We start from the raw sequence: 27,747 nt of genomic DNA, 5'->3' as shown, positions 1-27,747 counted from the left end.
CCACAGCTGTCCCACTGCCATTGAGGAAAGCAAAGGATCCTTAAAGGAGGGAGGAAGCCATCCCTCAAACAATGGCATTAGCAGCCTCCTTCTGCCTAGGAACCTCAGGGACGCGGCCCTTTTCTTCCTGGCGCCTTGTTTCCTCAGTCAGGGGACGACTTTGGGAGATGCACACACCAAGAGGAGGCGACGTCGACGCACTTCCGGTGTTGTTGACTTCCTGCTTCCGGCTTTTCTAGGAAAGGTAAGGGACGGTGGCCTGTCAACAGAAGTGGCTGCGTGCTTTATAGCCTCTCTCTCTCTCTCTCTCTCTGTATGTATGTGTGTGTGTATATATATATATATACATATATATATATATATATATACACACACACATATATATATATATATACAATTTAAATGATTAATTGTATTATATACAATTTAATATATACACACACACACACACACACATATATATATATATATATAATAAAATTGAATTTTAATTAAATAATTTAATTTATTTGATACAATTTAATTTTATATATATGTATATATACACATATAATAAAATTCATTTAATTTTAATTAAATTTAATTTATTTGATACAATTATATATATAGAGAGATGATATATATATATATATGTAATCTATATATATTTACACACACACATATATATTATTTTAAATTGTATCAAATAAATTAAATTATTTAATTAAAATTAAATGAATTTTATTATATATATATATATATATATAAAAAATTTAGATTGAATCAAATAAAGTACATTAATTAAAATTCAATTTTATATGTATATATGAGTGTATATAATTTAAATTGTATCAAATAAAGTCAATTATTTAATCAAATTTTATTATGTAAATGTGTGTGTGTATATATATATATATATATATATAATTTTAAATTGTATCAAATAAAGTAAATTATTTAATTAAAATTAAATAAGTTTTATTATATGTGTGTGTGTATAATTTTAAATTGCTTTATTATATGGGTAATAATAATAATAATATTTATTTCAGCCAACAGGCCATAAGACAACAAAGTGTGTATAAAACGCATAAAACATATAAAGCTTATTAAAATGGGGCTATAGAACAGATATTCATATTATTATTATTATATGGTTATATGTATGTGTGTATATATATTTATAATTTTAAATTGTATAAAATAAATTAAATTATTTAATTAAAATTAATTAATTATAATGTGTTTATATATATATATATATATATATATATGTTTTGTACAGTTTTATCTTTTTAAAATGTATTTTATTCTTTTAATAGCTATGTATTTTAACATCATAATAATTTAATTCCTTTTTAATGCACCTCTTTTCTATGTTTTTAATTGTATTGTTCTTTTTTCTTTTAATATTGTGAAGCAGCTCAGAGTTCCAGTTCTGGGAAAAGAGCGGGATACAAACAACAACAACAAGATATTATTATTATTATTATTATTATTATTATTACTAGTGACAGAACTATAATGACTACACTCAAAATAAATAAATAAATAGGGATAAAAATTAACTGAGGAGAAGGGGAATGAGAATGAAATGATTATTGAACAATTTCTTAATATTAATATCATGGTTTGTCCTGTAATATTTAATTCTGCTAGATGCTTTCTATTATGAATTGGTTTGTGAATAGTGAGTAGTGGTAAGTGTGTTTAAGGACATTTTACAGGAATTGGAGGTTATTTTTCCCAATGTTTGGTTACTTGCTGTAGGAAAAGGGACTTGAATGATGCGGAAATTGTTGAACAAGTGTTTTTATAAAAACTAATTAGGAATTTTAGAGAAGATTTAATTATTGTGTTTTGGATTTCATTGCTCATTAGTACCAACCAGCATGGCTAATAGTTATAAATGCAGAGCATTTTAGTCCATTTAGTCATGAATGCAGACCTGGAGGGCACCAGGTAAGGAAGGATGGTACAAATACTAGTGAAATGGCTAAATATATACTATACACTAGATGGCAGTCATAGACCTTGCTATGCTATTAAATAGAGAATGAAGATAATTTTCAAGTGTTTCTGACCTTCCATTGTTAACAAGTATGGATTGTCATTGATGTGATCCCCTGTGCAGGGAAAGAAGATTGACTGAACTGCTAGACTGAGCTGCATTCTCCAAAGCTAGGACCTGACCATCTGGTTTAAATAATCTTATAAAAGTTACTTTTTAAGACTGCAGCATCCAGAATCGTCCAGCCAGTCTGGCTTCTTGCAGAAGAGCAGAGTGGGGAAGTTTCTGTTACTGTACTCCAGAAAAGGAAATTTTATAAGCTAGTGGCCAGACTAGGATTGAAGATATCAGATTGCTGATGTGTAAGTGTGACTGTGAAGGTGCCCATGATTGAATAGGCCCTAGGGTGGCCAGATAAAAAAAGGAGAGTGACATACTGTACGGATTAATATAGTATAAGAGAGGTAATTTAAGGAAGTATAACATGAAGCTATACTTGTAAATGAAGTTATACCTGTTGAAAATCTATTGTATGTATAACAATTAAAAGGACAAGAGACTATGGTCAGATTGTGTAAGTGCATAACATCTACCTATTATACATCCGAGAAATGGTGAGGAAGATGAAGGGGAAAATAGGTGTGGAAATGTTTCTGTGGACCTTTCTGCCCAGCCACTCGATTCTCTCTCCATGCTTCCAGATGTGATGTTTTCCCAGAGGCTGGAAAAGCTATTTGGTTTTGGATTATTGTTCTCAAAATCCTTTATTAGCATGCAGGTTGGTGATACTGGGAGCTCAAATCCAAAAGTAATTTCAGCAAGTGCTGGTTTTATCTACTGCATCCTTCACTAAGGCAGCTTTCCCGCTTCTAGCACTGTGATGGCTCTGGCTTAACCAAAACATCTCCTTTCTTGAAGGAAGAAGGAAAGGAAGGAGCTACTGGCCTCTTCTTGGATTGGCCAACTAAGCCTCCATGACACGTCATGGGAAGAACTGCACAGCAGGAGCTGTCTATACTTACCATGAAAAGAAGAAGGACACAGGTGAGGATGCCCCTTTCTGGAGGGCTGTAGATTCTCATGGAAGCATGTGAGCAGTGCTGTAGGAATGGGAGGAAGTCTCTTTTTTGTGCGTGGACTGCAGGTGAGAACCTAAAGATCGATGGTGATTCTGCATGAAAGAGGAACTTTGGCTGAGATTGAGGCAGAACATGGTAATTTTTCAGATTAAACAACAAAGTGTTTATGGCATGTTAAAGACCTATCTAGCATGAAGATGAAGGTCAAAAATGTGGAGATAATTAGTATGGTTGCTTATGACCATGTCACTTTCTGGAGAAGCCATTCTGAAGTATTGGGCACACCCTGAGGAGTGACTAATACCACCCCTGTGTTTTATTGAAATTCAGATGGAAACCAGTCTAAATGATTCCTCTTCTCTCCATGACTTTGAGGTGTTCAGCTCAGCAGTCTAGTCTTTACTGGCCAGGGAGTCTACCAATTTCATTTTTTTCCCTGCAGAACATGTTTTGTTTTTGGTTGAAGTGGGCTTGCTGTGACCATTTCCTTCTCTGTTTCCCCAGCTGCCTCTGGATATGGCACCCAGAATGTCCGTCTGAGCAAAGATGCTGTCAAGGACTTTGACTGCTGCTGCCTCTCTCTGCAGCCTTGCAAGGACCCTGTTGTGACGTAAATATCTGGTGGGGCTCACTGGAGGCTGTTCAGTTAATCAAACCAAATATCTGTTATGCTTTTAAAGTATATGGCCTTTTTACTTTTTAATAATAAAGCACTGGATTTCTAAGCTTGGAACTGTAACACCTCCCCAAAAAGTTGTCTTTCTCACTGTTCAACAAACTAAATGAAACTATTCTTTTCAATTTCTACCTATATCTGATGAACTAATTGTAGCTCTCTCTCATGCATATCCTTGTACAGTGTTTCTCACCTCTTTTTCTGTTGACTAGCCCAGGAGGTGATTACATCCCATTTCGCAGATGCTGAATTGCTGCTAAAAATATTTGTTCGTGACCTAAACCCAGATCAGTCTTTTTTTAAATAAAGTAATCTAGAACTTCTTCTTCCCATGTAAAAGGAAGTCTTAGTTGAAGATTATTTTATTTCATGGTGTATTGGTTTTTATGTTGGATATGTTTAGAGAGTGTTTTGCTCTGTGTTCCTGAGGATTTGTATATGTTTGCGAACCAGGGTCCACTGTTTCTCATGAGCATAGGTGCAAGGAATTAAGGTTTTTTGATGTGGATGAGGAACATGAGAAGGAATGAGGATGAGATTGTTATAGGGAAGTGGGTATGGGCAAGATGAAGAAAGGAGAAGCAGTAACAAAGGACTTTGGGAAGGAGACATGGCACCATTGGGATCTCTGATTTTTCCCTAGTAATGATGTAAAAATATTTTTCCAGAAAAACTCAATGGATTCCTCTCATGTGCATATAAACACAACAAGGATATGGTCATTCTGAATTGTGCTGGTTTCATCACACTATTTCCCCCTGCCTTATTTTGAGCTGCCTTGTGTCTTATTTGGGAGAAAGGCAGGATATAAATAAAATCAGTACCTCGGAGATGGGCAACTGTGAAGGGAGTGGGAGCCATTGCCCCTGTGATCTTCACCCATGAGACATACCATTTCTCTCAGTGTGACTGGAAATGACATAATGCCACACGTTTTGTTGAAAAACAAGTCAATTTTCCCAATAAAGGGGGTGGGGAGTGGGGGACTCATTCCACTGTGTTTTTACTGAGGAACAAGCAAAATGCCTAGGTTTTTTTAAGGGTTCAGGGAGTTTCCTGGGGCACATCCAGGGTACAAAATGAGGCCTGTGGAATGCACTTTTCTGCCCCCTATCTGGTTTTCAGCACCTGCATGTAGACTATGTATATACTTTCCCCTTTTTAGCTGCCACATAGAAACACCTTCATCCTACATCACGGTGGGGAACCTTTTGTTTCCTGGAAGTTTTGGTTTATAACTATTATAGTTCCTTGTGTTTCTCCTTTCTGGTTGGGACCTCTGGATGTTGGTTGTTCCAACATTCTGGAGAACCAAATGCTCCCCTTTCCTACCCTACATTCATAGTGGCTGGACATGTTCCAGAGCTATGTGTATTAACAGTCTCCTTTAGAATCATAGATGACAAGTATAGAAGTTTTCGTCATGATTGGCAGCTCCTAGGGTCATAGATACCTGGAATGTTTAAAAGTGATTCTCATTGTTCACTCTCTTGCTTTTTCATTTCTCTCCAGCCCTGATGGATATCTGTATGAAAAAGAAGCTATCCTAGAGTGCATTCTGCATCAGAAAAAAGAGATTGCTCGGCAGATGAAGGTACTAGAGAGAATGTTTAGTTTGCTAATCTGGGGAGTATACATCTATCTGCTTGATTGGAAAGTGAAGCACTGTACCAGTATTTGCAGAAGTTGCAGGGCATGCAGCTTCAGAATTGAAAGGTGATCAAATGAAATATCTGTGGGGTGTGATATGGAAACAAATGTATGAAATGTGGGCTTGTTATATATCTACTCTTTGTTGCCACCAAGAAATTCCAGTTACACATTATTTCTCTGAGAGCCAACATGAAGAAGGTTAGTTCATGTCATACAGGCTTGGTGTTCATTAATATACTTTCAAGAATGGATGTTCCCTAACTGCCACTACAGACCTAATCCAGGGCAGTGAAAGAGGTGAGGTGGACTCTGCTTCACTTTCTCTCCAGCACCTCTGAGAACCAGAATCCACTGATAACATTAGGCTAATAAGGTCTGCAAGATTCAATTAACAGCCTATTCAAAAGCACTGAAAAAAGTTTACAAGATATTTGCAATTTCTCTCTGTAGACTGTACCAGTGTGCTATCAGCGCATTGATATCACATCACTTCTGGTTTCATGTGTGGCCAAAAGGCAAAAGCTTCCTAATGATTTGATTGGTGGGAGGAGAAGGTAAACAGCCATTTTTGAGAGTTTGGGTTATGCTTTCAGCAGTTTGGGGCTAGTTTGATATTGTGGAGGGGCTTTGCAGGAGTGCCTATGTCTTTGAAGGCTGCAAATGTGCATTTTGGGTTCCATCTGGTAGCTGTGCTTTCCCATCCCTGCTGTAAAGAGTTCTTCCCTTTGATGGTTCAGGTAGTCTGTCAGTTCATCACCCAGGTAGGGCATATTCTCTTGATACAGCTATGTTGGCGGCACTGAGTCATGTGTCCTTGAGACCTGTTTCTTCCATTAGTGTTGGTTGTCCCCTAGGAATCAGTGGGTTTTTCACCTATAATACAGCTTCTTCATCTGCCTCCTGTCAAGCTCCTCCTTACCCAAACACCCCACTTTCAGAAGACATTTTGTGGAATGGGCTAGTCTGTGCTTAGTCTCATCTATGGATATGCCTGTTCTTTCTGCTATCTTCCTTTAACAAGGCCTGCTCTCTCTCCAGTTTTGTCCCCCTCACCCATCCCTCATGATATTGTAACAAGGAGTGGGGCACTTCTGTTGTTTATTTTTTATTATTCATATTTTTTGTATATCACTTAAAACAGGGGTAGGCAACCTTTTTGAGCCGGGGGCCGGGTTGCTGTCCCTCAGACAACTGGGGGGCTGAAGCCAAAAAATAAATAATTAAATATATTTTTTAAAATTAAATATATAAATAAACCAGGACAAATGTAGGACAAAATTTTCAAATGGAAGACACTTTTTTTTAAAAAAATGGAGGACACGCGAAAAAATTTGCTGATTTTTAAAAAAATGTTAATATAAATGCATGTTTCTGAGGCTTCTATAGACTATTGTCCCCCAAAGGCCCCGGTGGCAATCAGCGGCAGGACCAGGCTGGGGCCGGTCCCAAGGCCTTGCCGGGCCGCATCTGGCCCGCAGGCTGCAGGTTCCCTACCCCTGACTTAAAATAATGCAGTCTCTAAATGATTTAAGAGTATAGATTATAGCAGCATGCAGAATAGTAGAGGAGGAGCAGAAATTTCCCCCATAGTTTGTCCTGGTTTTGAGGGAAAGGTGCTGATGTCAGTGTTTTGTACTGGCAGGCCTATGAGAAGCAGAAGAATGAGAAAAAGGCGGAGATGGCAGAGTTGAGCAAGGCTGCCAAAGAATCCAAGGTGAAGAGCTTCCTGGACAAAGAACTAAGCATCGTCAGCAAGCCTCTCAACCCTTTTGATCGTACGTCAGGTAAATGTTGGCAGAGGAGAAGACTGGGTGGGAACAAGACTGTATGAAGAAGTTTCAAAATATTTACTTCTCCCTTGATGGAGCAGGTTATACTACAAGGTTTATTCCCCACATGTGCTCCAGAGACAGAGCCCCAGAAACAAACAAATGTCACCATTCTTGATAGGAAGAGCCCCACATTTTGACTTTTGGCAGCTTACAGATGCTCTTCAGTGTTACTGCTGCTGCATAGATGCTTTTGTTCTACCTGCTATTTCAGGTGTGCTTGGAAAGTGGTAGGTCTTCTAACACAGCTACCATTGTTCTATGGATTGCAGGAGATTCTGAACCTGGACCCAGCAGTGAAGACAAAGACAAAGACAAAAAACTGCCCAGCTTCTGGATCCCTTCACTGACCCCTGAGGCCAAGACCAAAGTCATCCCAAAGCCAGTGCGTTCTTTTGCCATTCCTTTTACAGGCTCACTTATTGCCCAGTTTCCAGTACAGGGGTGGGCAAATTGTTTCCCTCCAGGTGTTGTTGGTTTACAATTTCATCAGCTGTATCTGAGGTTGAGGGGATGGTAGAAGTTCCAGTCCAGCAACATCTGAAGGGCTGCATTTTTCCTATGCTTGTTCATCTGATTTGGAGCACGTCTGCACTTTTCATTAGTTTATTTGTCATGGCTTCTTGGAGATTGGGCTCCTAATTCAAAATTTCAACTACCAGGTTTTTCCTCACTTCAGAGAATTTATGTAACTTCATATTTTAATGGCCTTGGTAGATTGGACTATATAACTCTGAATATTTTATAAATCTCAAAGCAGGATCTTTGGGTGTATTTTGATATTTTGATCCTCTAATCTTTTACTCTTTCTTTCTCTCAAGAATCTACCAGTTCTTCCTCCTTAGTTGCCTTGATGTTGTCATTCCAGGACAAGTGTGTGTATTGTCCCATGAGCAGGAAGCCCCTGAAGCTGAAGGACCTGATTCCAGTGCATTTCACCCCTGTTGACCCTAGTGTGGATCGTGTAGGGCTTATCAACCGGCAGGACCGCTATGTCTGTGCAGTCACACGAGACATGCTTGGAAACTCTGTCCCTTGTGCTGTACTCCGTCCATCGTGAGTGATTGGGATTTCTGGATTGAGAGATTTTAGCATGTCAAATAGAGGGTGACAATTTTGGGGCAATAAATGTCAAATTATAGTCATTCATGTCTTCTGTTTAGAATATGAAGCATGCCCTTTTTTTTAACAGGGGCTCTGTGGTCACTCTGGAGTGTGTGGAGAAACTCATCAAGAAGGACATGGTTGATCCAATGAATGGGGAGAAGCTGACTGAAAAGGATATAATTGTCCTACAGCGGGTGAGAGTGACTTGTTTAACCTAGGAATATAAACCCTATACCCTTTCAGATATTGGCTCCAATTCACTGCCCCCATGCCTTACTTTCAGGATAGAAAAAGGCCTCTCCTTGGCCTAAATTGCCTGGGGGAAGAGGGCAGAAATATGACATTATTGACCTTCAGACTCTGACAGGGCATTTTGACCAATAAAATAAACATGAGAAGTCAAGGATAGGGTGTGTGGTTTTTGAAGGACACGTAAGGGGAACCAGTGTGGCCTCTGAACTCCTCTGACAGTTGCCTAGCCTTCCTTTAGCATCTGAGAAATGATTTGCATCTTGTCCTATTATTTATCCGATAGCAGAAGGTGTCCCAAGATGCAGCTCTTCAGCTGTACCTTTGGAATAACTTATCTTATGCTTCAGAAACCTATGACTGTGATTATGGGCCATGTTCCACACATCAAAAGTTTGTCTCAGTTTTACTAAGTTCTTTAGTTCGTTTGGGATGCAGTCTCTACAGGGTAATTCCTGAACAAACATCTTTCATATAGCACCATCAATTACTTATTTACATGTTTAAGATCTAATCCATTCAGTGAAGATAAATGGATTTTTTATCCTGCTGCATGTCTTAATTGGCTTAGAGTATTTATACCCCACCCTTCAATCAAAAGGTTTCCCAGAGGGCATAACAAATAGATAATTTGACAGTTCCTTGCTCTCAGACTTACAATTTAGGACACATAAAGAAAAAGGGATGGCTTTGGCGAAGGGATAGAATCTGGCAGATGCTGGCTGTTTTTCTTTCCTTCAGAGGTTATAGCAGTGGCATTTAAAAAATGGAGGGAAGGGTCTTTTACCAGTTGTCTAAGAGCCTAGAAGTTACTGTTGTGCCAATGCTGGTTGTGGGGAGTCGTGGTCCAAGAACTGTTTCAGGCTCTGAGAATGGCAGTAAAGTTATTCCAGTAATCTGTTTAAAGAAGCTTGAACAGAATACAGTTGGCCCTCCACATTTATGGCTTTGACACTCATGTTTTTGATTGTTTGTGAGGACAAGGCCTCATTCATGTGCACTCCTACTCCCTCCTGCGTTTTTACCCTTGGGGAGCCCAGGAAGGAAAAGCTGGGAAGCTTGTGTGTGACAACCCCTCTTCTCTCCTGGCTGCATTGCTGCCTCTCCGAGTTACCCTTTCCCGGGCGGATGGATATCTGGGGAAGGCAGGCAACCATCCACTCAGGAAAGAGTCTTGGAGGGATGGATCCATCCCCATCACTTTCCCGGGTGGATCAGTATCTGTGGAAAGCAGGCACCCATCTCCCTGGGAAAGGGGTGAGGAAATAGTTAAAGGGACTGGAGGGCGGGCAAAAAGAGGAGTGTGGGCCCCTGGTCCTCTTGCCTCACCCACCTGTCCCTTTAACTGGCTTCCACGTTGGGGGGGTTATTTGCGGTTTTTCCACATTTGCAGGGGTCTTGTGCCCCAAACCCACAAATGTGGAGGGCTGACTATATGTTTTCTAATTCTATAAACAAAGAAAGGATAGCCACAGACATTCACTTATTGCCACCCAGTCTTGTCTCACTAGAGTTCTCTCTTCTTCTAGGGTGGCACAGGATTTGCAGGTTCAGGTGTGGAACTGGAGGCCAAGAAAGCCCGCCCAGTTATGCAAGCTTAACACTCTCAGACAACTGTTCTCTCAGAGGAGGTATTTTGCCTTTTTGTCTTGGTGATGATCTGCTACCCTCAAACAGCATATAGTGCATATAAACTGAAAGAGATAGCAATATTGTAGTCTTTGTAATTTTTGTAAATAAATGCTGTTTTTGTGTATTGGTGTGTGTGAGAGAATATTTCCTTTTTAAAGTGTTTGGTGAAGTTTCTTTTAGGAGTCCAATTGGTTAACCTTTGTTTAATCCTGTATAACTTCAATCTTCAGGGGTTTAAGTTTTTAAAAAAGAGATCTAAAAGGGAAAAAAGGTGTGTGTATGTCAGAAGCCTCATGTAACATAAAGCACTTTGTAACTCAAAAGAGCAATTTGCTATAATAAAGTATGGTCAACATCCAGCTCTGTCAGTATGTTCTCCCAGCTGGTGTTTCTTAGCAAATCAAGGCAAATGGTATTAATAACTTTAAACCTGCAATCCTATGTACCCGTTATGTGCTTTCAAGTTGACTCTGTTTATGGTGACATTATCAATTTATTCAGAGGTTTTCTAATGCTTTCCTTTAAGGCTGATTGGGGATGGGAACCCTAATCTCCTGGACTCCTACTCTAACATTCAAAGCACTACACCTTGCTTGACTGACACCCTTGTATATGTATGTGCCTCCAAGTCACCTGTCATCTTATGGTGACCCCATGAATTTTATGTCTCCTTAGGCAAGGAATACAGAGGAGTGATTATGCCAGTTTCTTCCTCAGCACCTGGTATTCTTTGGTGGTCTCCCATTCAAGTACTAACAAGGGCTGACCCTACTTAGCTTCCAAGATCAGACAGGTGCCTTTAGATTATTTAAGTCCTACTTCAAATCTTTACTTCTCAATCCCATAGAATACAATAACCTTTAAAAAATATGCCCAAGGTTGGAGTGTGCATTAGTATTTGCTGGCCTGGATGTATATTCCCTTTGAAAAGATGAGTATGCAATCCTGCATTTTAAGATTCTGAAGACAAGTTTGAAATGGGGAAGAATGTGTGTGTGAGGAGATCCATTCCTTGAAACCCCATGTTTCCTCTTTCCCAGTAACATTCCTCTCCTTTTTATTAGGGCTCTAGATTCAGCAGTTACTCATAACAAGCACTAGCAGTTCAAGGGATCTGTTAATGCAGAACTTGATTCCCTATCTCTTCTTGTTCTAGAGAGGGGAAAATAATATTTCAAAGTGTGGGTAGTTGTACCTGCTTTGTGAGAAGCCTAGGGAAGCCTGGTTAACCAATTGTCACAAACTCCCCACTAAATCTACCTAGACAAGATGCCTCCTTTGAGTGTCTATAAGAGAGGGAGTATAGTAGCCACGAATTTCTCTTAGAGACTGCAAGTACTGCTTTTCATCCTTTTCAAAATAGAAATCCTGGACTTCTAGTCATGGTCATCAATGTGTTGAGAGTTGAGTTTCACTAATTCTTGCTGTCTTTGAAAATACCCTCCCAAACCATTCTGGCTCAAAATGCACAGCAAGGCTAAATGGCAGTGTATTGAGACACATCTGAAGCAAGGAAAAAGGACCTTGTTTTGATGGTGTGGTTGTTCTAAAAAAATCTTGCCCTCTCTTCTGTCCTTTATCCTACTGCTTCCTCTTCAGTCCAGTCTATACCACAAAACATTGAGGGGGTGGAAAAAAGTTTTATTAGTAATCCAGAGTGTTACAGTTACAAGGTCACAGCTCTTGGTGGGGCATCAGCTGACTGATTGTCTCTTCATATTCTTTGGTGCTGTTAAAACTCTTCCAGAAAAATTCTATGAATTCCTCCAGTGAAAGTCTTCCATCCTAGAGAAGAAGGGTAAAAAGAGGAACTACAGGTACAACATTTGTCCAAGGATTGGGCCTATCTACATATTGCATAAATGTAGCCCTTAATAGTTTTGATATCAATGGGAAAATAGCACTGGGAGAAGATAATTCCAACCTATTGTCTTATTTCTGCTCCTAGCAGTCCCCTTCAGCTGCTTGCCCCCTATGAGGTTCCACATTAGTGTCTGAAAGGTAAATATGGATTCTGGTACCAAATGGAAGGCAGCAATCTGAAGGCAATGGAGTTTGCTCCTTAGAGAAGCAATCAGGAAAACGCTGGAGGAAATAAACGGGTGCCTTGAAATCCATAGATATAACAGGGTGAACACAAAAACACAGACCAGCCCTTGTGAAATAGATTGAACATTGTGTTGGAAGTAGTAGGTGAGAGATGTTTAATCTCCCTCTTCTTAATTTCTGGGGGTGGGGATATCTTCACAGTGTTTGGGGGAGAGAAGGGATAGGAAGAGGAAGATCATATAGAAAACCACCCAGGTGTATGCCAGCTATCCTAACTTGTCAGAAAACATAAGCAGGCCCTCACACCAATAAATAAGGAAACCATTCCCTCCTGGAGTGTGCTTCCCCCACCCCCATTTGAGGGAGGATGCTCCAACGCACTTCCCCCATTTGTTCTGATCACAGCTCATCATGCTCCTTTGTCAAATCTTCGCCATAGTTGGTGGCCTGGCTCCCCACAAACATGTTCCAATTGTCCAATATCTCTTCTTTGGTTATTTTTTCATCCTGCGATGGGGAGGGCAGGGCAGAAGGCAAAAAATAAAAACAGGAAGGGAGGAGAGAAGCACAAAATTACAACCCCAATTACATCCCAAATCATTTATTCCAAATCGTACAACCCCAATTGTTTTTACCTTGTTAGTTAATTATGTATAAAATAGCAGCATTGGAGTAATTTGGGGTAGCAGGGAGGGTGAAATGTTAACAAAAGGGGGGGGGGGGAATCAAGAATTGCTCCCATCCTACTGTTACAACACCCTGCCCACCCAATCACTTCCATACAAAAATAAGGAATCATAGGAGGAGAATTATTTAAAACTTGCATCCTGTGGAGCAGGGAAAGAGATGTGGTCACATGTGGATGGTTTTTTTTAAAAAAGTTAAAATGCATCTTGTTCCCAATGCGACAAAAATAATTTACGTGAACTCCAGAACTAGTTTAGATCTCTGCACTCCATTCTTTGGATGGATTGGAGGGCTTTGGAACCTGTGAATCTGCAGCTTCTGCTGGTACATCTTTTGTGTCTTTTCTCATAGTAGCAGCGACTGCAGACCTGATGAGTATGGGTCACAGGCTTGTGAGGTTTGATCTTCATCTCATACCCCTCCTGTTGGAGAGGGAGACCCCAAAAATACTATGGGATGCTCTCGCAGGAAACAATTATGCCCAAAGTGGCCTAGTGTTTTAGTAGATGGATCATGGACTGATAATATGTTCTATGTCTGGGTGGTCCTCCTGAAGTTTTGGACTTACAAGTCCCACAGTACATGGACATGCTGGATGGGGCTTGCCTGTGGATAGATGCAGTGCCTGCCCTTCTAAACCACCTACCAACTGGAGTTCTCTGGGTGGTGTACTGTGTATTAAAAATAAAACAATACAATAATAAAACACAGGAACAGCAGAATATAAAATCAGCAGCTTTACACTGACAGATGGAGGCAATAAACATGGCGAGGCAGATGTTTTACCAACCTTATCTAAGAAGATAATGTAATGGCTGCTTAGTAGCCAAGTTTGAAGCCTCCTTCCTTTTGTGTTTTTGAAATGTGCAGTTAGGAAATGGTTAAGATGGTTAGGAAATGGACAGTATGTCACATGTGGCTACTAACAAGTCACAGCCTTGGGCAAAAGCATCCACTAGATTTGAAAGTAGGCCCATTACACCTACTTATGTGTACTCATATTCTGCTTTAACTTTTAAAAAATGGAGAATAGTTTTATCCCTGCCAAGAAATACACCTATTCCAGAGGCAAGGAATCCTTAAGAAATCCTGGTTTTGACCTTCCCCTGCTAAAAAGGAGGATATTTTCAGCCGAGGTGCTAAAAATGGCAACACAAGATATGTCCTAATCCTGATGAGTTCATTTAATGGGGAAATTGAAATATTTTCTCTTTGGGATGAAATCTGGGTCTTGTCTGACATCAGGGAGCTGAAAAGGATGTCAAAGCCAGGAATGAATATCATTGCTCTAAATATTCTGTTCCAGAATATCTGGCTGTGTTTACTGATGTGTACCACAGGCAGAATGTATAAACAGGCAGGAGCTCAACTCAGTAACTAAGCTTGGTCAGACCTGGACCCATAGATAGTACTGGACTATGTGCTATGCTTAGGAAAACAGTTGAGGACAGTAGAGCCATTACTCTGTCAAGGGCCACATTTCCTGAGTGGGACATCTGTCAAGGGCCACCAGTCAAAACATCAAGATCAATCCCTTGTTCTTTTTTTGAATACTCCCACTTTCTTCCCCTTTATTCCCTTTTGGATCCCCCCTTTTCTCTCTGACAACTGCCCACCCCCTTCTATTTTCTTATTCCAGTAAGCTGCATGGTGAGAGACAGGCTGCTCAGTGTTCTCACTAAAGAATTGAACTTTGCACTCACACAGGGCTTGTGTAATGGTTCTGAGGGCCTGTGAAAGGACCTCATGTATTAGCACAGACTTTGGAGGGACAGAGGAGGTCCTAGGGTTGCTTAGCAGCTATAGCCCAGTTTCTGTCTTTCACAGTCCTGGAAAATTGGCCAAGGTCAAGACAGGATGGCCATGACAAGCAACAGCAGGAGGACTAGCTGCATCTGGGGATGATAGGGCACTGCTTTTCCTGAAATGGCTGCTGCATTAAGTGATAAGAGCAGGTGAACTGGTGATGCTGCAGAGGGAAGGTCTTCCCCCATTAGTACACTGATGCTGTTTTTAAGACACCCAGCTCTGAAAGAAAAGAATCTGGCATGGAGAGGTGGTGAAATGAGGCACTTAACCTCTTCCCTACATTTAATTTTTCTTGTAACAGCACCTTCCCCATAGGGTTTCCCAAAGTATATGCAATGCATGCCCCATAAGGAGCAAGTGCAGTCAATACAAAGAAGAAGAAAAATTGCAGACAAGCAATGGTTAAGCACTCCTCTCTCCTGCCATTTCTCCATTCCAAGTTCACTTCTCTCTGAAATAGTTTTGTAAATAAACAGCTCTCCTACAAGAATCACATAGGCAATTCCTAACTAGATAGCCCAACCATGAAAAAAAAATATATTATTATATATTGCAAAGAATATATTAAAATCCAGGGCTGTCAGAGAGGACCAGATCCCCACAACACTCCCAAATTTGAGGTTAAAGTTATTCCACCAGCGCATGTGTGCCACCATCAAGCTGCCTATTGACTTACAGAGCCCCCCATGAATTTCACCAGTTTTCCCTTAGGCAAGGAATACACAGAGGTGGTTTCTGGCAGTTCCTTCCTATTAAGTGTAGCCTACAGCACCAGGTAATTGGCTTACAGTTGTAAACTGGTTAGACACTGTTAGTTCAGTATGAGTGGTATATAAATGAAACTGTTTGTTTTAGGTATTCATTGAATCTCCGATCCAAGTACTAACCAGAGCTGACCCTGCTTAGCTTCTAAGATCTGACAGGGTCAAGTGCCTTTAAGACATTTAGGCTAGACATTACTAGGCATTTTAAAAGTTCAACTCTATTATCCTCATAACACCAGCAAATAAATCTTGGCCTCCCATAGTCTACCTTACATGAAATGTAGCTCCCCTCCTATCAGCCAGCATAACATTGGCTGTCTGATGATGGGAGTTATTGTCCAAAACATCTCAGTGGAAGGAGGCCAATGCATCCAAATATGCCTAAAACACTTCCTCCCCCCGCTTCAGAAAATTAAAAAAACAAGCCCAAATATTCCTGAATATATTTCTTTTCCAAGCCTCTCACTGCATTTCCTTTCCCTTTGTCCAGTTTACCTTATCAACATCTGAGTGGACAAGAAGATGCTTTGATTCCACCTCAGCATGGTCATAGTCTGGTGGCAGGATCCAGTGTCCAATCTCCTCCCGATCCATTTTGCCATCTTTATTAAGATCCCGATGGTCCAAGAATTGTTGACGTTCAGTTATCACCCAGCTAGGTTCTGGCTGTCCCTTTTCAGGAGAATACATATCACCTGGTCATAAGACATAAAATGCCAAGATATGATTGCATATACAGATGTGTGTATATATATGTAAAGGGCATCTTGCCCACCAATCCTAATGATTATATCTATAGAAACCAAAGTAGTGTCCTTGGTAATCTGCAGATGAAGTAAGTTGTTACTCAAAGCAGGAATGGAAGTGAAGTTTCTTCTCCTTCTCCCCTTAAGACCTGTAACCCTTTCCCCAGACTAGTCTACTTTCTAGGACAAAGCAAATTAAAAAAAACGGTACACCCCTCTTTTTTTCTTACCAAGATATTCATCCACTTCTACAAAACCATCTCCATTCTTATCTATGTCTTCCATGGTTTCCTGGAAAAATAAAATAAGAGGGCCGCTAGCAAAAGTAAGTGGAAGGTTTTGGACTCAACATATTTATATTTTAAGCATGTAAATCACATCATACATCTGTGTGTGAAAAATGTAGCATAGGGATGGCTCTAGACTTACTCAAACCTTGAGCACAACCCCTGAGATCAGCAGGCTTAATCCAATGGCTAGTCAGAAATAGAACAGACCTCTGAATCAGTAACATAAATACTTATTTTAGAAGTAAGAATGATTCAGTGCCTCTATTCTAGGTGGGACTAACAGATTTGGACAATTGGAACTTAACTGTGACTAACCTAAACCACATCTGATCTAAGTATGATCCAAATGAAATGCTAGATTTAATCTTTCTTTTTGCATGTTATTTTGTAATGCAGCTATTTGGTTTTGTTCTTATTTTATATATGTATTCTCTCTGTAGTATATTTATTATATTTTCTAACCGATTTACACCAACTGGGTCAGAAGTGCTGTGCAGTTCAAGGGCGGAAGTGAACACATTTGTATTTAGTCTTTCTCTTTCTATAGAGATACTGAAGCATGCAATGCATGAAATCAAGTTGGGTAGAAAGGGGAAATGTCCCTTATCTAGGCTACCAAAACCTAGATCTTAAGATCATTTTTTATACTACAACTCCCAGAATTACCTACTCAGTTTGGACCTTGGGGGATTGTGAGAGTTGTAACCCATATAAAACAGCCCAACCTCGCCAAATCTTTCTCTTCACCAAAGAATCCATGACACCAGTCTCACCGTCACCACAATGTCTTTCATATAGTCAAATTCTTCAGGGTGGAGGAAGGCTGTGAACTCCTCTCTTGTAGCACTCATGTCCCCATCTTTGTCAGCTGCCTTGAACCGTCGCTCATCCCGGGCTAACATTTTCCGGTAGGAGTCCTTGTCTTCAATGTCACCAAACTCCTCTCCTAAAGGAAGCAAAGATGAGAATGGCTGTGAGGCCCAGAGTAGACTGAGATCATACAATCAACGGTGAAGTCCCATGAGGCCCTTTTTAGGTCCTGGAAACTATAAACTGGGGAGTAATTTCACCAGTTCTCCCTATCCTAGTTATTTTAGTCCCCAAATAGGCCCTTTTTGTAAAAGGAAATCACCCAGACATTGACACCACTTGACTTCCTCTAGCAACAATGGCCTCTCCTGTGCCTAAAATGGCCAAGGGGGCACCAAATACAAGGCAAATTATCCTCCATTCACCCTAAGAGGTAGGAAGGACATTCAGGGTCATTAATTTTTTTTAAAGCTCTAGTGTGAGGGCAGAGTGGGGGGGGGGGGGTGGAATATGGCCCTCCAACATCTTCTGGTAGTTTACTGTGGGCCCCCAACCCTTGGAAGTTCCCCGCCTTGCATACAAAAGGTGACACCATTACTGTTATCCATCAGTGATACCTTTATTGGCCAACTAAAATGCACAATATACTTATCGCAAGCTTTCGAAGCTCCATGGGCTTCTTCTTCAGGCAAGATGTTACAAACCAAACAGAAGGGGAAAAAACAATTGGAGATGTTAGATGTCTGCATGTTGTTTCAGTCCTTAGTAAAGATGGTATACTGGGGAGGATATATTTTGTGCAAGCAGGCTCCTCCTCCTTCTGGCCATGCGGCAATAGGGAGATTTTAAAAGTCCAGAAAATTTAAAGTCCATTTGCATCTCAACAGGAACCCCTCTTTTGCAATCCAGACTGAAACAACATGCAGGCATCTGACTAACAGCTCCAATTGTTTTTATTTTTTCTCCTGTTTGGTTTGTAACATCTTGCCTGATGAAGAAGCCCATGGAGCTTTGAAAGCTTGCAACAAGTATATTGTGCATTTCAGTTGGCCAATAAAGTTATCACTGATGGGTTTTTGTTTGCATTTGTTAAATGGCCAACACAGCTACCTCTGAATGTTTTCTGTATTGTGAGATACAACATTACTGTTATGCATATCTTTGCTCATTCAGTGATCAGATGCTAGTGGTCCATGGGTTAAATGTAGCCCTTTGACAATCAACAATTGCCTTGTAAGTCATCTGTACCTCTCCAGTTGCTGAAACCTAAGTGTTTGAGACTCAGTCAGCTTTCTCAAAGCTGATTCCAGAAGGAGGCAAAACTGCCAGAAACTGAGGGAGAAAGAAACCCATGGTTTCCTTTCTCTCTCAGGGCAGCATGCCAGCCTGGATATTCAGCCAGCTCCCAAAATGCTGGTAAGCAAGCAACAACCAAGTAAGAGGAAGCAGATCAGGTTAAACACTTGTTTCTGTGTCCAACTGCCAACCTTGCTATAAACCTGCTGGCATAAACAGAGTGAAAGAGGAGTGGTTCTTATCCCCAGATAACTGTACATGTATAGAGAGTTTAAGTTAAACCAGCCAAACTCCTCAAAATCTGTTTAACCTCCCCTTCTAAAGCCTCCCCAAGCACACTCTAATAGACTGTATTCAACCATATTCAACCATATGCCAACATTTTGGTTCTCATCCCCTTACCTTGTACTAAATCAGGAGCAGGCAACAGTGAAAGGCTAGCATTTGTTCATTTAGCAAACTGTGTATGTGGGGGTGGGGGGGGGGGGACACCCCTTTCACTACAAAAACCGAACATTTTTGAAGGCATTTTTGCCATGTTTTTAGGCTCCACTAGGATATTTTAGGTCAGGAGAGATCTTTTTTCAAAACATGAAGCGTACAGTAGTCACTTCTGGTTTAATTCCAGTTTTGACAGAGTACTTTCCTGAGCCTAAAATGTCCAAGGGAGGGCCTCAAATGTGGCTAAAATACCCCATGCAGAGGGTATTTGATGGCAATTCTTTAACCAAAGGCTTTCATGGCTGGCATCCATAGTTTTTTGTGGGTGTTTTGGGCTATGTGGTCATGGAAGAATCTTCCTTTGAAGATGCCAGCCACAGATGCAGGTGAAACGTCAGGAAAAAATTCTTCTAGAACACAGCCACATAGCCAGAAAAAACCCACAAAAACCTAATTTTTAATCCATTTTTACACCCTTGGGAGGCCCTATGGGCTCAAAAAAAAAAGTCCATCCCTACACTACAGAGGCAGCAGAGAACCTCTGGCATTTAATGCGTTTTGGCCTATATCTCCCTTTGGCACCATCCAGCATGATTTAAAATTGTGAGAAGTTGTAACCCCAAAACAGCCAGAGTGCAAAAAATTCCCCAACCTTGCTGAGTATAGACAGTATTTTTCCCCACTGTATCCTCAAAGCTTTTGGATAACTGATTACTCACAAGTGTTTTTGCATGTATGCTCCTGTCCAGGTATCACTCTTTTCCTTAACAGAACCACAAGAACTAGACTAGAAAGTACATCTCCCAAGCAGCCTATTCTTCCCACACAATCTTCCCCCCCCCAATTTCCTTCTTCCATCCACACCTTCATAGTGACCATAAGTCACATTTTTGAACTCTGTCCAAGTGATACGGCCATCACTATCCTTGTCATAGTCCTTCCAGTTCTTGTTCACATTCTCATAAATATAGCGGTTCTGAGTGTGCTTAATCCAATCCTTCAGTTCAGGCTGCGTCACAAAGCCATCCCCATCCTTGTCAATTCGGTCTACGATTTTCCTGCAGAGAGGATAAAATAAAAAAAATATTTAGGGGTATAGTCACCAAGGTATCTCCCAGGCTTAATATATATATTCCTTAAGACAGTGTGAGGAACCTTTGGCCAACAAGATGTTTTGGTAAGGAATTATTGAATCTGTGGTCCAAAATATCTCCATCATGCCACGTAGAAATAATACAGAGCATTGGATGGTATGATTGCCAGGGGCAGAGGTATAGGACACCTACCTACAGAGGGATATTATTCTGCATTATCCGCTCAGCCGTCCTGTGTGGTAGGCTAAGCTAAGAAAGTTAAGGCCAACAAAAGAGCTTTAAGGCCAAAAGACAAAGGACTTAAATTCAATGGGATCACATAAATTATTACAGTTATGTCCCACCTTTCTTCAAAATACCTCCAGGATATCTGTATTTATTTTTCTATCTATTTATTGTTGACATTTCACTGCTTTTTCTGCAGTTAAGATAGCTCTTTTTCTTTCTGCTTTATTCTCACCACAACCATGCACCACAGGTCAGGCTGAGAGAATAACTGACACCCAGTCAGTTTTACACTTGGGGTAGGGTACAATTTGAATCTAGGGGTGCATCTACATTGTAGAAATAATGAATTTTGACACCATGACTCCCACCCTACAGAGTCCTGGGATTTGTAGTTTTGTGAGGCACCAGCACTCTTTTGCAGAGGTGACCCAAAGCCTTGCAAAATTACAAACTCCAGGATTCCATAGAATGAAGCCATCACTAAATGGTGTCAAACTACATTATTTTTACAGTGTAGATGCACCCTTGGTGTCTTTAGTCTCAGTCTGACTTGCTAATATCTATACCATTTGAGAGTTATTTTAACTCATGGGATAATTTGAACCCACTCTGAGTCCAAACTTGACAAAGCTCAGTGTACATCAAAGGATTTGAGGGAGCTGTGAAGAAAACTGGAAGGTTTATTCCTTTTGCCGATCTTTCTCTGTATGCACATTTGCATGAGTATGCTAAGCCAAGGCTCCATGAAAGTTACTTTTTTGGATTCCAGTTTCTATAACAACTGCCTATGCTATAGGTAGTATGTTCCATGAGAACAAAGTGTATAGTTTGGAATATGCAGCAGAATCTCCCAGAATGTACCCAGAATTGTGTGGTGAGTGTATTGCACAGTAAAGTTATAGATATTTGATGCCACTTAAATTACCATGACTTCATCCTACAGAATTTTAAGATTTGTAAATTTTTGTGGGGTTTGAAATTTTCTCAAGTGCTGCTGTGTTTTAGGTCAAGGGAATGGACTAGAGCTCTCTAGCTGGGAATACTAAGTGCCTAACCAAAGTACAAAACCAAGGATTCCACAAGATGGAGCCAAGGCTGTTAAAGTTGCATCAAACTGCTTAGCAAGTTGCATCAAACTGTACCAAAGATGGTGATGAGTTTAACAATGGAACCAATGATTGTATGGCCTACAGCAACCTTTCCATGGTTCTATCTCAGAGATGGCCCCTGCAAACTGTGTAGCCCTTCAGATGTTTACAATCCCAGGTGCCCAATGGTGAGGACTGCTGGGAACTCCAATTCAATGTTTGGAGAGCTGCAATTTCCAAACTTCTTTTATGTAGAAAGGACTGACTTGAGACAGACTGTTTTAAACAGAATTTCAAAAGTTACTTTGTGAACTGTAACAGAGATTCAAGCAATTACCTTTTGGTAGTATCCCAGCCAGCAGGGCCAACTCTACTCCAAAAAGTAATTTCTCCAAGCTTTGGTCACATTAAACCACTGTGTCACTCTGTTTCACTAGTTCTGGGCAGAATATCTCTTTGTCCAGTTAAGTTTTCTGCTCTACTGGGCAGAAAACTTTATGTCTTAAGGAAACTAAAGGTAGGGTGGGCGTAGTTCCAAAAAATTAGAATTCTGGCCTGCTTTAAAGAACAGCAAATACATGCTTAGCAGGGGCAAATTGTTCTATTATATCTAACATAGTGCTCTTTGTGGGCACTCAACCAGTCATATCCAAGACTTAACTCCTGAAAAGAACTATTGCTTCTTGCTGATATGATGGAGTTTATGATACAGATGAGCAAGTGTAGCATGTGCAGGATCTATGGTTCTTTTATAATAACAACCCCAGGATCCACCAACTGGAGCCTGGGGCAATATAATAGGTTTACTTTAAGAATTAATGTAAAGGGTATCTCAATTCAGCTCAGGACTTTCTGTTTATTGGCAGAATAAAATTCATGGGTTCTTCCTCTCAGGTATTATTTTTCAGCAACAATACAGGTGTTTTTAACCCATATTGTTTAAAAATGTTGTTAGCCACTTGTGTCCCACTACTAGGAGAAAGGTAGGACATAAATGAATAAAATAATAATCATGACAACTTAATTTAGGGGTAAAATGTTTTTAAACTGTTGTTATTATCAGTCAATTAGAAGTTGGAACATTTGCTGATCTACTACCAGTCATCTAGCCATAAACCATTACAGCCCAAATCTACTTTCTATCTACAGAAATCTGAGCAGAATGTTTCCTATCTTCCAAATTGTTGTGGTTTCATAAATGGCCATTAAATTGCAATGTTCTTTAACATTTTCTTATTTTGTTAAGGCAGCTATATCAACACTAATTTGAAGCTGCTTTAAAGATGCAGTGCTAGGGTGACCTTCTTCCTGTGTCAAGAAAAACAGTATTGCTAATTAAGCACATTTATGTAATGCAGGGGTAGGTCAATTGTGCTGATCCTGTTGTAGCTGGACTGTAACTCCCACAATCCTTCACTACTACTAATATTTGTAAGGGCTGGTGGGAGTTTTAAGCCAAAATAGTCATAAGAGTGTTGTCCATATTTGGTATTTATTGCTGTAATATGCCTTCAATTTGAATCCAACTTATGGTGACCCTTTTTTTTTGAGGAAGTTTGCCTTTGTCCCTGTTTGACTGTGAGAGTGTGACTGCTCACACATCTAGGAGACCAGAAACTTTGTTTCTCCACAACCTAGAATGCAATATTTTTCACTTAATCGCCAGTGGAGCATGCTGCCTCCAAGAGTGGTGGAGTCTCCTTCTTTGGAGGTTTTTTAAACAGAGGCTGGATGGCTATCTGGCAGAGTGCTTTGATTGGGTATCCCTGCATGGCAGAAAGTTGGACCGGATGGCCCTTGTGGTCTCTTCCAACTTTATGATTTGATTACTTCCATCATTTTCCATTACAATGGTGGGATGCACAGGGCTTTCCTCTTACCCAAGGCGCTGTTTGCTCTCTTCAGGAGTCAGCTGGTCGAATGTCTTGGCCTCTTCTTTGCCCAAGAAGGCTTCATGATCATACTGGAAATCTTGGGTGTCGTCGTGGAGGTGGTCACTGAGGTCTGGGCTGTGGTGGACCCGATCCTTCTTGTCAGGGGGCGGCTTGGCCAGGACCCACATGATGCATACAGTTAACAGCCAGTAGGAACACAGACTCTTCTGCCAAGTCATTGTGTGCAACTCTGGGGGAAAATAAAGAACATGGTCAGCAAGGAGAGAGGTCCACATGCCTACTTACAAGTTATTTCACTTTGCTCGAACTAGGGGGAAATGTGGCTCTTCTTTCAAGTCAGGGACTTGGCAAGACAATTTAAACCAGACTTCTTGTCAGAACTCAGAAAACTTACTTTTTTGACTCACAATACTCTTAATCCCCCAGCTAGCCAGGATACTCATTTTCTGGAAGTTTAGAAGTTCTAATCCAAAAATTTAAATTTCTCAAGGTCTGCTTATTTTTCACCCCTGACATTTTCCAATGATTCGCTGTCATTTACAAACTGCAAATCCCAATGCATCTCTACCTATGATCTCCATTCCTCCAGCTCCACCAGTCCCAACATATCTGCTCCCTCCCTTGTAAACCCATAGAACTGATTCAAGAAACAACTCAACTCTCTTACTACCTTCAGATCCCTACACCAAACCCACTTTTTCCATTGAGCTTTTGGAACAAGCTTCTAGTTCCCAAGCCTTATTTTGCAAGAAAGATAAAAAAATTGCCTAGTACTTTCCCATTAACTCCTGCCACATCTCTCTCTTTCTTCTGTTTATTAAGTGCTTTAGGGCAGGATCTTTTCCACTGTTTGAAGCACTATGTGTTCTGATGTGCTATATTACAATTAACACTAAATGAACCAACATCAGCAGTATCGAATGATGCAATCATAATGATAATGATGATGATATAATAATAATAGATCTTAATCCATGTGTTAGGAAATGGACCACTGTCTGTTTCTCCCATTGCTACTAACAAAGCTTGGAGATGTTCCTTTTGGATTACAACTTCCAGAATGCTGCAACTAGTGATCCAAAAAAGTAACATTTTCAAGCTCGGAGTATTACCGATGTTATCCCACTATGTTCTTTTTAAACATGCACTTATTTATTACATTTATATCCTACACTTTCCCCAAGGAACCCCTCTGCAGGCCTTCTTCCCTCAAGAAAATTCATGCTCAGAACAACCCTGTGTGGTAGGCTGGGCTGAGATTACACAAGTGGTCCAAGGTTACCCAGTGAGCTTTGTGAATTCAGGGTTGAACCAGGTTCTTCCCAGTCTTAGTTCAGTACTCTTAACCACCCTGCTGGCTCCAAAAGGATTCTGGAAAGACAACCCAAGCAAACCATCTGCTTTCTTCCTCAGGTGTCTCTCCCACACCTAAGAACACAGAATCCATATTTATCTAAGACGTAGTTCCATTACTTTGATTCTGTCCCAGCCTCTCACGCACACGCATTCACTTTCAAAGAAGATCAAGAGGTTTTGATCCACCCACCCTTAAGAGAACCTGGGAGTCCTGGCTTCTGATCTTGCACATATTTTAACCCCATGCAACCACCAAACCACCTGAAATCTAAGGATCTCAGACCAATCTGGGGGTGGGCATGGCAGGATGAAAAGAAGGACCTAAAATAAAACCTGCACCTGGTGTTCCAAGGACAAAACTGGCAAAAATAAGAAACCCAGTAATCCCAGCAGCGGCAGAGAACTAGGCCAGTTCCCAACTGTGCTGCCCAAAATACAGAATGTTCAATTCCTGGAGGCAGCTCAATTAAAGTTGTCCCAAAATCCTTTCAGAAGAAAGCCATTGGGGATCAAAGTGACAGCAGATTCAGAACACTGGCATTACTTCCTGGGTTGCAGGACAAAGCAGAGCCATCTGATGCCAAATTGCTTGGACGACCAGCAAAAGGGGTTTTTCCTGGGTCTCCATCAAAGTATTCCCCCTAATGCTTCTTACCATTACGTTTCCAAACCACCCCGGCAACAATGAAATGTGCAAAACCCAAGCCAACTCCTACTGCTTGCCTCTAAATGGAAGTAAAGTGAACATGCCAAATCCAGAAGAGAGTTTCTGCCCCCACGTGGCAAAAACCCTTTAGAAGCCAGACTTTTAAAAAATGGTTTCTTGGACCACCCCTGTAAACCTTCTCCCTAAAAAAGAGGTTCAAAGAAATGACATACTGAAATTCTCAAAAGGAAGCAGCTGAAGAACTGGCATCCTAGCTCAGAAAATGGACCCTAATGGAGAAACAGGACATGAGGAATACAAATCAAAAGCAATCCTTTGGGCCCATCAAGAGTTACTAACCACTCCTATCCTTTGCACAAACCTTTAGACTTTTGGACTTATCCCTAGTAGGGTACCCCTGCTACATTTAGCGTCCCCCCCTGATTCCACTGATCAAGGTGTTGTGGAATTCTGCCCAAGTCCTGTTTTGATGCTATCCTCCCGCCACCACCACAAGTACCAGAGAACCCGCTCTGCTATTGCAAAACCACTGTGTGCTAAATTTGTGACATGGAAAGACAGAGTCCAGCCATTAGCACATGTTCATTTTGCCAGCCTTCCAAAAGTTGCTTTATCCAACTCCTTTATAAAGATACAAAGGTGCATCCCTCCAGGGCACAAAAATACACAGCAGTCTTTTCTCCTACCAACCATGACATAAAGTCTGGCTTAATTCAAAGATATAGCTGTGTTAGTCTGTAGAATCAGTATGTAGAGAGCTTGTAGCACTTGAGACTAAGTGAAAGGGAGAAGTTGGTAGCATAAGCTTCTATAGACTTAAATCTACTTCCCCAGATGCATTTGGACAAATGCATCTGAGGAAGTAGAATTAAGTCTACGAGAGCTCATGCTACCAATTTATTTCTTTCACTTAGTCTCAAAAGTGCCATAAGACCTCTCTACATAATGAAGTTGTAAGCTTGGAACCCATGAGGATGCTCCCTGAAATACTCAGTTCTCTCCTCTCCATCCAAATCCTGGCTACTGCACTGTCTAAACCCTAAGATTTCCCACAATAATCCCAAAGAACATCACATTTGCACTTGCACAAATTGCACCCCTCATATCTATTAAGGTGAGACATGATTCACTGTGAACTCATAGTGAACTCATGCATACTCACAGGTTAATTTCTGGAGTCAGAATTGGCTTCCTTTGCCCTCCCTAACTCTGGCTCGGCCATGGAAACCCACTGGATGAACTTGGGCAAGTCACATTCTCAGCCTCAGAGGATGGCAATGGCAAACCCCCTCTGAACAAAACTTGCCAAGAAAACCCTATGAGAGCTTCGCCTTAGGGTCACCAAAGAAGTCAGAAATGCCTTGAAGGCACACAAAACTAGAGAACTGGTGTGCTGCATCAAAATATAGATCCCAGCATTGCATAGCATTGTGCCATGGCCATTAAAGTGATATCGAGTCTTGAAGGCACACAACACACACACATCCTCTGGTGCAGTGAGTCCCACTGGGGTGACCTTGGGCAAATTACACTCTCTCAGCCTCAAAGGATGGCAATGGCAACCCCCTTCTGAAGAAACTTGCCAAGAAAACCCTATGGTAGGTTCACCTTAGGAAGCAACTTGAAGTCACACAGCAACACCTCCTCTTTGGTGGCAAGCTAGTTTGTTATTGCATGCAGATGTATGTATGCGTGGTATGGACAGATAAACTTACTTATTACTCCTTTCTTCTCCCATGAGATGCTCCATGGATTTCCTAACTCACCCAAAATATCCTCCATCTCCTTTTTTTTAATCCTGTCATCCCAAAGCCTGGGGAAGATCCTTTTGAGGACTACATTCCTAGTTAGTTCCTTTTGGAACAGCATGGCCACTCTGGGGCTGCATCCACACTGCAGAAAGAATCCAGTTTGACACCACTTGAACTGCCATCATTAGTAAGACGTGCTGAGATTGTACTCTATGCAACCACACTTTCCTGAAAGTGATGTACAGCAGAGAGATCTGATGCATGCATGGGCAGCATTTTTAATGCACTTTAATGCACCACAGACTACCATGCCCAGAATGCCACAGCATGGAGCCAGGGCAGTTAAAGCGGGGTGAAACCGGGTTATTTCTGCACCCCTAGGAAGAGATGTCCCCCCCAAAGGGAACTTTCCAAAGCCTCGAGTTTCCTTAAAAGGGACCCATCATCCCCAACCCACTGGGAGCCCTCCATTACCTCCTTGCCCAGCTTGCAGCAGCAGCTCTGCCTCTTGCAAAATCCAAGCTCAAAATGTGGCACTGATTCATCTTCAGCTTCACTAGT

General features: G+C 40.9%; 2 protein-coding genes across 7 annotated transcripts; one reads left to right on the top strand and one right to left on the bottom strand.

The window, feature by feature from the left end:
* The first annotated feature begins 205 nt into the window (after positions 1-205).
* On the top strand, positions 206-23,090 carry NOSIP (nitric oxide synthase interacting protein). Of its 4 annotated transcripts, none has more exons than XM_089531589.1 (9): positions 206-244; positions 2,909-3,034; positions 3,574-3,679; positions 5,258-5,339; positions 7,041-7,182; positions 7,500-7,612; positions 8,096-8,283; positions 8,420-8,528; positions 10,113-10,574. In XM_089531589.1, the coding sequence occupies exons 2-9, from the start codon at positions 2,965-2,967 to the stop codon at positions 10,182-10,184; spliced, it is 882 nt and encodes a 293-aa protein (XP_089387715.1). In that variant the 5' UTR covers positions 206-244; positions 2,909-2,964; the 3' UTR covers positions 10,185-10,574. The 4 variants fall into 4 exon arrangements, with proteins under 4 accessions (XP_089387715.1, XP_089387711.1, XP_089387716.1 ...); XM_089531585.1 differs by lacking the exon at positions 206-244 and adding an exon at positions 23,069-23,090 and having other exon boundaries at positions 1,306-3,034; positions 10,113-10,214; XM_089531590.1 differs by lacking the exon at positions 206-244 and adding an exon at positions 1,306-2,768.
* Positions 11,842-27,747, bottom strand: LOC149308990 (reticulocalbin-1-like). Of its 3 annotated transcripts, none has more exons than XM_089531584.1 (7): positions 27,661-27,747; positions 23,398-23,641; positions 19,972-20,165; positions 17,334-17,506; positions 16,501-16,561; positions 16,020-16,219; positions 11,842-12,771 (listed from the first exon to the last, which is right to left on the bottom strand). In XM_089531584.1, the coding sequence occupies exons 2-7, from the start codon at positions 23,628-23,630 to the stop codon at positions 12,664-12,666; spliced, it is 969 nt and encodes a 322-aa protein (XP_089387710.1). In that variant the 5' UTR covers positions 23,631-23,641; positions 27,661-27,747; the 3' UTR covers positions 11,842-12,663. The 3 variants fall into 3 exon arrangements, with proteins under 3 accessions (XP_089387710.1, XP_089387709.1, XP_089387708.1); XM_089531583.1 differs by lacking the exon at positions 27,661-27,747 and adding an exon at positions 25,648-25,688; XM_089531582.1 differs by lacking the exon at positions 27,661-27,747 and having other exon boundaries at positions 11,842-12,000; positions 12,646-12,771.

This window comes from Sceloporus occidentalis, unplaced genomic scaffold, assembly GCF_023333645.1.
Source record: "Sceloporus occidentalis isolate IW3139 unplaced genomic scaffold, rSceOcc1.0.p SCAF_7, whole genome shotgun sequence".
Lineage (NCBI taxonomy): Eukaryota > Metazoa > Chordata > Lepidosauria > Squamata > Phrynosomatidae > Sceloporus > Sceloporus occidentalis.
This window is presented reverse-complemented; position numbering and strand designations above follow the sequence as displayed.